Source organism: Danio aesculapii, chromosome 24, assembly GCF_903798145.1.
Source record: "Danio aesculapii chromosome 24, fDanAes4.1, whole genome shotgun sequence".
NCBI lineage: Eukaryota > Metazoa > Chordata > Actinopteri > Cypriniformes > Danionidae > Danio > Danio aesculapii.
In genome coordinates, this window is record NC_079458.1 from 36017568 (window position 1) to 36028655 (window position 11088).

At 41.5% G+C, this 11088-nt stretch overlaps 2 protein-coding genes across 2 annotated transcripts in view; one reads left to right on the forward strand and one right to left on the reverse strand.

Annotated features, from left to right (window-relative positions):
• Positions 1–2036: 2036 nt before the first annotated feature.
• Positions 2037–5985, reverse strand: pimr64 (Pim proto-oncogene, serine/threonine kinase, related 64). The gene is given in 7 exon segments (XM_056450407.1): positions 2037–2194; positions 2197–2243; positions 2245–2446; positions 2534–2906; positions 2982–3032; positions 3127–3449; positions 5940–5985. Coding segments are annotated over 7 exon segments (1200 nt in total).
• LOC130218502 (serine/threonine-protein kinase pim-3-like) overlaps positions 5938–11088 on the forward strand; it is a 29302-nt gene continuing 24151 nt past the window's right edge. The window contains exons 1-5 of the mRNA XM_056450705.1: positions 5938–6008; positions 6252–6574; positions 6669–6719; positions 6795–7167; positions 7255–7434. Of these exons, the coding sequence (XP_056306680.1) occupies positions 5984–6008; positions 6252–6574; positions 6669–6719; positions 6795–7167; positions 7255–7434 (952 nt within the window). The 5' untranslated portion in view covers positions 5938–5983. The remainder of the gene's footprint in view (positions 6009–6251; positions 6575–6668; positions 6720–6794; positions 7168–7254; positions 7435–11088) is intronic.

The window sequence follows — 11088 nt, forward strand, 5'->3', positions numbered from 1 at the left end:
AAGGCAGGGATATACACTACCTGACGAAAGTCTTGCCGCATATCCAAGTTTTAGGAGCAACAAATAATAACTTGACTTCTAGTTGATCATTTGGTATAAGAAGTGGCTTATATGAAGGGCAAAGGCCTCTAGATTATGCTTATTTTACCTAAATAAAATATGATCATGCCTTGATTTCTGATTATTTAATTAGGACAGTAAGGTCTGGAATCGTAGTAGTGCTGTGCATTATTTGTTAAACCCTTTAAGGTGACATGCTGACTGACTGACAGGGCTGCGCGATGCGTGAGGCCAGCAAACATGATGTAGCTTTCAGTTAAGATGAACACGGTCTCCATAAATAAACTTTATAGATAAAGGTCTATGGCTCTGCATACAATGACTTTATCTTGCTGGAGTTTATAGCTTTACTTAAGGACGCATCAATGCCGCTCTGTAGGTCTATTGGAGACATTCATAAATATTCTGAGGAAATCTAATAAATGTTGGAGACATACTCGTTACATAAACACACTAAATCACACTTCAGCAGCGTTTATTTGAGAGCGCACAAGAAAATCTGCACTTGACTAGCATACGAATTATTGAGGGCGTACAAGAACTTTTGTGCACGAACAGAGGAAATCGATAAGCAAGCAAAGAGATTCACATGCTCGTATTACATAAATCCAATCTCGACTTGTAATACTGCGCTCACGACATTTGTCATTGAAATAACATCATAGGTAGTAGGTAGATCTGTGTAAAAGGCCTGCCACCACAGCTGAAAAAAATCCTAGAGGAAACACTGAATTGTCAAATATGATAAGTACCCACTTTGCTTTGTTTGTCAAAGTTTGTTGATGTAATATCAGGTTTTAAATAGGATAAAATTGTTGTAAACACGTAATGGATAATGGGCCCACTGGTGGGCCAGGGACAGTTAATAGGTTTTAATTGAATATATTAAAATGTATTCAAACATTCCGTACAGCATTAGGGGCCGTTCACACCGAACGTGCTTTTACATTCCAAAAACGCGAGGCGCACGAGGTGCCTTTTTTTGTTGACAAGAAAAAAAAACGTGCTTTTTATGCCACTATGCAATGACTGAATCAGCTGCGTATTGTGCAAAGTGTTGCTGTTGATATTGGTATAATTTTAATACTTAATAATATTGTGGAAATTCAAGATTTGTGAGGTCATAAAGCTCTGAATAACTCGAAACAGCAACCACTAGTCTCTCCTCCATCTTCAAAAATCTCCGTAGTTGTCTTGACAACACAAACACTGCTGTCTCCTTAACGGAAACCCCACCTCTGCTTTTATTTTAATGGAGAATGAAACAGATGAGACTGACGTGATGCGCTTTTTCAGCTCAGAGTTGACTTTTTTTTGACTGCGAGCGCATGGCGCCCAAGGGCAAAACATGAGGCGCTGCAGGCGATTAAAACACGAGGCGCACAGGGTGCATAAGCAGCGCGCAAAACGCTTGTGGCCATTAGTAAATCATTCAAAAAAGGTGCCTCTCAACGCAAAATGCGCCTTCAGTGTGATCAGCCCCTTTGCCGGGCTAAGTTATTTCATTAATAACATATAACCTAATGGTATACTTTGCTACATTAAACCTACACTTCTCTGGACATTAAATGTAGGTTTGGAATGCTACATTTTAATTAAAATGAAGGCAGTAAAGACAAAGAAACTGCTGTAGCTGTGTATAAAATACATTTATTGTTTATTTTATTGAGTGCAGTATTGGACCGGATGTTAATAACCGTGTTTTTATTTGATTCTCATTTCCTGTTCTCATTTTAATAACGCATGCTAGTTTACACTCGGCATAGTAATGACTTTTTTCCTCCAAGTGGTCTAGAAACATTTGTCTACTGTACACTAGCTAGTGTGTGTATGCTTGTGTGTGTCTTCAGCTCGTCCAGCTTCACACAGAGTCTGACAGATGCAGCAGAGGAAGTTCAGGATCTGTTCTCCTCAGTTCCTCTGCTACTCCTGCTCTCCGTCTACAAATCATGGAAAGCGTTTATCTACACTCATCCTCACAACACAACCCAAGCCATGACTACTGGACTCAGATCAGTGTAATGTGTCTGGCCACCTGTGCAGTGCAACCAAGGATGGCGCTCAAGATCATCTAAACTAGGCCGATCAGCCGGCGCTGCACTGAGACACCAGCGAATCAGCTGACGGCACTCTGAACACACAACAGCGTCTTCAGAAACACACAACTACACACTTCTGCATCCCTGAGTGTGTGCGAATCTCTGACCTGTGGACAGCTGTCTGGGGAAGAGCAGTCTGCTTCTGGACGTGACCCTCCGTGCGCCTCTGAAGGGGAAGCAGTCACACAGGATGTTGAGGAGTGTCACTCCGACTGACCAGACTGTAGCTGGAGCTGCATGATAGCGATGCCTGTGGAACCACTCAGGAGGAGCGTATGCAGCAGTGCCTGAGAGACACAAGGAGAACACAAACACACACTCTTTAGTTGAGCAACACAAACATCCACAGAACGTCTCCAAGAACTTAAACCCACCTGCAAAGTATCTGTAGGCCGAGCGCTTCAGCAGATCTCCACAGCCGAAGTCCAGCAGCTTGATGTCCTGGGACTCTGTGGAGACCAGCAGGTTCTCCGGCTTGACGTCCCGGTGCAGAACGCCTCGGCTCTCGCAGTGTTTCAGTGCCGCGATCAGCTGCACCAGCACTCTCTTGGCCAGACGCTCATCCAGACAGCCGTTCTCCTCACAGAAGCTCTGGAGATCTTGGCAGGGAGCTGGACGCTCCAGGATCAGGATGTAGCATCTGGGACGGTCAAACCAGTCCAGCAGCTGAAGGACACTGGGGCAGACAGGAGCTGAAGTGACGCGGATCATCAACGCCACCTCCAGTGGCAGCCGACCCTTACCGTCCTACAGGACAAACACTCCATTACCTCCAGAACTGAAACAAACATCTCAAACTCAACAGATTCACACTCGACCTACAACTTTCAGTGTCTCATGGGTTCGGTCTTTAGAGACGTACTTGATGGCCACCTGCAGACAGATAAAGCACAGTAAATCATCCTCGATTACTGACATCAACATTTCTAAAGCATGTCTGAGTGAAGAAGGGAGGAAAACGTCTTACTGGCAGTCCATCAGACCTGCGGATCCCAGCAAACACCGAGCCGAATCCACCTCGTCCCAGCAGCGGGCCCTTTACATACTCGTCTGACACACAAGTCAGACCTCTGCGAGAGCGTTTGGCTGATCTCCTGGATGAGGCAGACGGTGTTTGCTGGCTGTCGCTCTGTCTCTTCCTCTTCCTCTGGTCTGTGGACACAGAATCAGCCAACTGGGACGACAGAGGTGCCAAATAACCCGGAAGCTCAGCGGTGGCATCCTGTGTGTCTGTATCCAGAGCTGCTGTCTGTGTCTGGGGGAAGGCAGCACTTCTGGATCTGGAGCGGCCTGAGGATCAAATATCAATCACACACAAACACTGATTATTGATTAATAATTAAACAACGTTTAATCTCACTGCTCACTTTATTTTTGACTTTCAGTTGAGACTTTTTCTGTTTTTCCTGTTTTAATATAATTGTTTTAATGAATAACATACTGATATCACAAACATTTTTTTTTATAAATCTTTTTTTGTAACATCATACAGTGACATGCCAGTTACAAACAAATGAAACATGTAAAATACTACCTCGACTTTCACCCACGAGAGCCATGGACAACCTCTAACCTGCAGTGAAACAAGAAAATACAGGAAAAGGTATGAAAACAAAATAAAAAGCACACAAAATGAAAAACAAGTGGAAATTAAAAAAAGGATCAACAAAATAAGCGTTTATAAAGAAACAATCCAAATTCCTGCTAGAAAATCAAACTAAAATTTTTAAATAAGTTTTCTCAGAAATCCTCGAACAGCTTCAGAAATCTCAGAATTCGCTCAGAAATGCTCTGCAAATGTCGCCTCGCCTCAACCAACAGCCTGCAAATATTTCGCATGTTTATATATCGATTCAAATCATAACACGCGTTGCTATAGCAACTCAAATTGTGATAAGCCTGCCATTTTTTTTCTACTTGAACAGTTTATTATGATTATAATCGGTAAAATTATTCCATCTCCACAATATATTCCTCACCACAGCCCGTGGACTGAGTAAAATAGTTCACTTAACGTTATAGCACTTCAAAATAATATTTATTATTTATGTCTAAAATCCGCCATAAATGCACAACGGGGGATACATAAGATTTGTTCTAATTAATAGCAATGTTAATAAATGCTAATGCTAATAAAATGAAATGTAGATAATTATTTTCCGCATATATAATCCATCCTTTTTTAAGAGGCTAATCAGCTGTCGGCAATACTTTATTGCGTCATCAAATGGTGGGAGAGAAATAATTATATTCGACCATATTAAACCCAAATTCTATGATTTTTCATTCCGAATTATATGTTTAATAAAAACAGTGGTCTTCCCTTTATTTTAAAATGTAATTTCCATTAAACTTGCGGTTGAATTAGCCAGTTTTCGTCTCTTTTTACTCTTATATTCCTCATCTTTTTTCTTTAAATGATGCGACATATTTCTTTGACCATATTAAAGAACTTACTCCAAAAATAGATGAAGAATATGTAGATCTCTGTGATGCAGATATTACATATGAAGAGGTGGATGAAGCAGAAGGCTACTTAAGTTGTCATGCGATAAATCTCCAGGCAGTGATGGACTTACTCAGGGCGGCGCTAGGATGTCATAACTGAGGAGGATGATGAACATCGGTGAGCGACGTTATGAACAAGCTTACAGTCATCATAAACCGCTTTCATAGTTTTCGTTTTTGTGGAGCACATTGTTTAAAGTTATTATTTATACAAAATTTGATATCAGGCTGAAGTAGTTATTGGATGTTTATTTATTTATGCATTTATTTTTTTATTGCATAACCATCAGGAACAAGCAAACAACACAATATAAAAGATGAAACATAAAAATATAAATAAATAAAAATAACAAACTAAATTAAATACACACAGCATTTCTACATCCAATGATTTAAAAAGACCAAACTTATGATTTTACATTAAAATATATTATTTTTCATTATGAAAACAACTCCAACAAAAGTTATGAATATATTGTTAATCTCTGTATTTTATTGGCAAAATTGTACATACACAAGCAGAAATTTGCAGGATGGGGCATTATTACGAAACGGTCACTGACGTCACGGCTAGCCTAATCAAAGAGCTCATGATTATGGTTATTCAACGCTCTTTGACCTTATAAATTTATGGGGAAAGCAGAATTAGGCTATCTAATTACATTAACCGTATAATAATATTAATAATAATAGTAATAATAATTATAAATACGGCTTTTAGCGTTTCGTACGTTATTAGCATGATGACCGGCGTATTGACCAGTGTGATTGACATTGAATAAATCCTAAATAGAAATGAAATTAAACTCTTATAACGCTATAAATATATTAAAATATATAAATGTGTTTGCATTAATATATTGTTTTACTATGCTTGGGTGCGAGGACAGCGGGTTTTGAATTGGAGTTACTATAGCAACCAGTGTTATGATTCGAGATTTGACTCCATATTTAAACACGCGAAACCATTGCAGGCTGTTGGTTGAGGCGAGGCGACATTTTGCAGAGCATTTCTGAGCGGATTCTGAGATTTCTGAAGCTGTTCGAGGATTTCTGAGCGAAAACTTCTTTAAAAACTTTAATTGGTTCTATTTTCTTGCAGGAATTTGGATTATTTCTTCATAAACGCTTATTTTGTTGATCTTTTGTTGATTTCCACGTTTGGTTCTTGTTAAATACGTCTTGTTCTTGTTAAATTTACGTTTTGTTCTTGTTAAATTTACGTTTTGTTCTTGTTTTTCATTTTGTGTGCTTTTTATTTTATTTTCATACCTTTTCCTGTATTTTCTTGTTTCATTGCAGGTTGGAGGTTGTCCATGGCTCTCGTGTGTGAAAGCCGAGGTAGTTTTACATTTTTCATTTGTTTGTAACTGGCATGTCACTGTATGATGTTACAAAAAAAAGATTTCTAAAAAAATGTTTGTGATATGAGCATGTTATTCATTAAAACAATTATATTAATACAGGAAAAACAGAAAAAGTCTCAATTGAAAGTCAAAAATAAAGTGAGCAGTGAGATTAAGTGTTGTTTAATTAATAATCAATAATCAGTGTTTGTGTGTGTGATTGATATTTGATCCTCAGGCCGCTCCAGATCCAGAAGTGCTGCCTTCCCCCAGACACAGACAGCAGCTCTGGATACAGACACACAGGATGCCACCGCTGAGCTTCCGGGTTATTTGGCACCTCTGTCGTCCCAGTTGGCTGATTCTGTGTCCACAGACCAGAGGAAGAGGAAGAGGCAGAGCGACAGCCAGCAAACACCGTCTGCCTCATCCAGAAGATCAGCCAAACGCTCTCGCAGAGGTCTGACTTGTGTGTCAGACGAGTATGTGAAGGGTCCGCTGCTGGGACGAGGTGGATTCGGCTCGGTGTTTGCTGGGATCCGCAGGTCTGATGGACTGCCAGTAAGACGTTTTCCTCCCTTCTTCACTCAGACATGCTTTAGAAATGTTGATGTCAGTAATCGAGGATGATTTACTGTGCTTTATCTGTCTGCAGGTGGCCATCAAGTACGTCTCTAAAGACCGAACCCATGAGACACTGAAAGTTGTAGGTCGAGTGTGAATCTGTTGAGTTTGAGGTGTTTGTTTCAGTTCTGGAGGTAATGGAGTGTTTGTCCTGTAGGACGGTAAGGGTCGGCTGCCACTGGAAGTGGCGTTGATGATCCGCGTCACTTCAGCTCCTGTCTGCCCCAGTGTCCTTCAGCTGCTGGACTGGTTTGACCGTCCCAGATGCTACATCCTGATCCTGGAGCGTCCAGCTCCCTGCCAAGATCTCCAGAGCTTCTGTGAGGAGAACGGCTGTCTGGACGAGCGTCTGGCCAAGAGAGTGCTGGTGCAGCTGATCGCGGCGCTGAAACACTGCGAGAGCCGAGGCGTTCTGCACCGGGACGTCAAGCCGGAGAACCTGCTTGTCTCCACAGAGTCCCAGGACATCAAGCTGCTGGACTTCGGCTGTGGAGATCTGCTGAAGCGCTCGGCCTACAGATACTTTGCAGGTGGGTTTAAGTTCTTGGAGACGTTCTGTGGATGTTTGTGTTGCTCAGCTAAAGAGTGTGTGTTTGTGTTCTCCTTGTGTCTCTCAGGCACTACTGCATACGCTCCTCCTGAGTGGTTCCACAGGCATCGCTATCATGCGGCTCCAGCTACAGTCTGGTCAGTCGGAGTGACGCTCTTCAACATCCTGTGTGACTGCTTCCCCTTCAGAGGCGCACAGAGGGTCACGTCCAGAAGCAGACTGCTCTTCCCCAGACAGCTGTCCACAGGTCAGAGATTCGCACACACTCAGGGATGCAGAAGTGTGTTGTTGTGTGTTTCTGAAGACGCTGTTGTGTGTTCAGAGTGCCGTCAGCTGATTCGCTGGTGTCTCAGTGCAGCGCCGGCTGATCGGCCTAGTTTAGATGATCTTGAGCGCCATCCTTGGTTGCACTGCACAGGTGGCCAGACACATTACACTGATCTGAGTCCAGTAGTCATGGCTTGGGTTGTGTTGTGTTGTGAGGATGAGTGTAGATAAACGCTTTCCATGATTTGTAGACGGAGAGCAGGAGTAGCAGAGGAACTGAGGAGAACAGATCCTGAACTTCCTCTGCTGCATCTGTCAGACTCTGTGTGAAGCTGGACGAGCTGAAGACACACACAAGCATACACACACTAGCTAGTGTACAGTAGACAAATGTTTCTAGACCACTTGGAGGAAAAAAGTCATTACTATGCCGAGTGTAAACTAGCATGCGTTATTAAAATGAGAACAGGAAGTGAGAATTAAATAAAAACGAGGTTATTAACATCCGGTCCAATACTGCACTCAATAAAATAAACAATAAATGTATTTTATACACAGCTACAGCAGTTTCTTTGTCTTTACTGCCTTCATTTTAATTAAAATGTAGCATTCCACATTTATAATTCAATGTCCAGTAAACTGGTTGTTTAATGTAGCGAAGGCTAGCATCAGACAATATGTTATTATTGGAAATATCTTAAAACAAGAAGCGGTTAAAGCTGTACAGAATATATGAATGACTTCAATTAAAACTTGTTACTGTCCCTGGTCCACCAGTGGGTCCATTTGTTATTGCATGTTTAAAACAGTTCTATCATTTACTAAACAAATTGACAAACTATTGTTGGAAAGTTCTAACCGCGTAATCTCTGATGTTTCTTGGGTGTTTATGTGAAATTTCAGCTCAAAATATTCCACAAATAATGTTTAATACGTCTTTGAAACTGCCCCTTTTAGACTTTGATACTAATTGTGCCATTTTGGTTACTATCGCTTTAAATGTAAATGAGATCGTGTTCTTTTCAGAAGATGGCACAGCCACAAATGCCTATGTGTCAGCATAGTGGCGGATACAAAAACAAGTCTAAAGTAGTATGCTAATGAGGGAGAGATGGTCACTAATGGGCGGGGTCTTTCCCCTCTGCATGACCCTACAATTGTAGAACGTCAAAGTGGTTTCTGCAGACTGTTTTTTTTTCAAGTGGATTATAAAAAATAAAAATAACCTTTACCATTAGAAGCTGTTATATTCACAGACTATTATTAAAATAGAAACAAATATTGAGCTGATGATGTTTCTTGGTGTGTGAGGTTTTATTTTGATCGATGGATCACTCATTGAAAGATAATCAAACTTCTTTTACAAACCGAATAGAATTCGAGATTTGGGAGGAAAAAAGGCTGTGAGTAGAGTGAGATCTTCTTCATGATGATCGTGAGTTTCCTAATCTCGCCATCATCTCTTTTCCTCCTGTTTAATCACAGGGGATGCTGCCGTAAATATATAATTAATATAATATAATTTAGTAGTGTGTAACTTATTGTCCCTTTTAAGTCACAACTAGGCTCATTTTTAACTTGAGCACTGCTCATGCAACTGGCCCCTGTTGACTTAGTAAGGGGCCGATCACACCAAACGTGACTACGTTTTTTAAAAACACGAGGCACACCGCACTGCCTTTTTGTTGACAAGAAAAAAAGTAGTGCATTATGTCGCTAGGCATTGACTGAATCAACTGGGTAACGTGCGAGAGTGTTGCTGTTGATATTATTATTGTTGAAATATTTAATAATATTGTGATCGCCTCTCAACGCAAAAAGCGTGTTCGGTGTGATCGGCCCCTAAAAAACCATACCATGAGTCTCATTTAAAAACATGGAGTATTCACAAAGCGGGTATTGTTTCATCACATACTTCATACACTTATGAAAACTCATACCTGAACAAAATCCACTTGTTGGTTTTTCTCTCTGTCAGAGTTTTTGTTTGAAAGAGACCTCCTCCTTCTTTACCATTACCTCTTTCTCTCTGACGTTTGTCTCCTTTCAACACCACTTTGGTGTCCTTGACCCCTCCTCCCTTCCACATTGTCCTCTACCTCTTCTTCCTCCTCCACACTGGTGTTCTTGATCACACAGACTTGACCCTTACATTTCTTTGGATCCATTGTTTCAAACCTGAATGAGTTGTCTTTGGCCCTTATATCTATCCATCCAAGTTTCTGATTAGTGTGTGATAAATTGTGACTGCTAGTGTTTCCACTTGGTTAACTGTGTGCTAACTGAGCTCAAGCTGTGCTGATCTGAGTTAACATTATTGGATGCCAGTGCTTCCTAAATGACCACATGGTCTAAACCAGGGCTGTCCGAACTCGGTCCTAGAGGGCTGGTGTCCTGCTGAGTTCAGCTCCAACTTGTTTCAAGATTCTAGTTAATCTTGTATGACTGCGTCCGAAATCGCCTACTCCGTAGGTACTGCATTTGAATTTAAATGTACTACTTGACCATTAGAAAAGTACATTCTATACAGTATGAATGTGAGCAGTATGAATGGAACTCGGATGTACTACATGCACTATTTTGTCACGATCACCTACCTACCTGCGTCAGTTGCGTCGCTTCAGTCCCATTCTTGAATTCTCTTGCGGGGCATCATAGGATAGCATAGGGTGCATCTGACACGCACTTCAGAATCTTGCCAGAAGTAGTAAGTCATCTAGGTACCTCACACATACTGGCTGTTCCTCAATATGCGTTCTTGCATCTCGGATCGTGTTCTCGTGTAACGTCATCATCATCATCTGCCAAAGTTCAGTTGCAATACTCAAGACCGCAAGAACAGAGGACGCGTGAAAGGGCATCTATGGGTTTAAAGGGCATCTATTGTAAAAAATCTACTTTTCAAGCTGTTTGGACAGACATATGTGCCTGTATGGTGTATAGACTGTCATATTGGGGTGATATAAGCGCACCCAGTGCTTTTTTTTAAAAATTTCACAACATAAAAAAACGGTGGACCAATTGGAGCGGTTTTCAAACCGACCGCAACTTTTACGTAGGAGAGCCGTCCCCCCCGACCACCAATATTGATTGACAGGCGCAGTCATCATATCCTCAGTTTGTTGATTCACGTCCGCCATTTTCAAGCGTGAGTCGAAGCAATATCACTAAAGGAACACCCTAGCTCTATTTTAGATGCAAGGCTCATTGGGGCTCACACAAGATCAATATTCTCCACATTATCGCTCTAATCGGAATTATTGGTTATATCTTTAGGTAGGTTTGCAAACATGTGTACTTCTCATAGAGTCTACCTTATACTTCAGCCGTTTGCATTTCTCGCGTTCCCAGAAGCTCCCTGTGATCTTAACTAGCATGCGTTTTAGAATTCTAAACATAGGTTTCATCAGGGTACACTCAAGTCGAGGGCTGGGCGCCGCGGACCGCTGCAGAAACCTATGTTTAGAATTCAAAAATGCGTGGCGAGACGATTCGGGACGCTTCATGTCTCTGCCGCGCTACAGAGAGTGTCTGGTGTGCCGTGTCGCGGCTTCGAGCGGCGCATCCGGTGCCTCAGTCAAAGTTAATTCAGTGTGTGTTGTTATTAGTTTCTGTGTACAAGCTCGGCACTTGA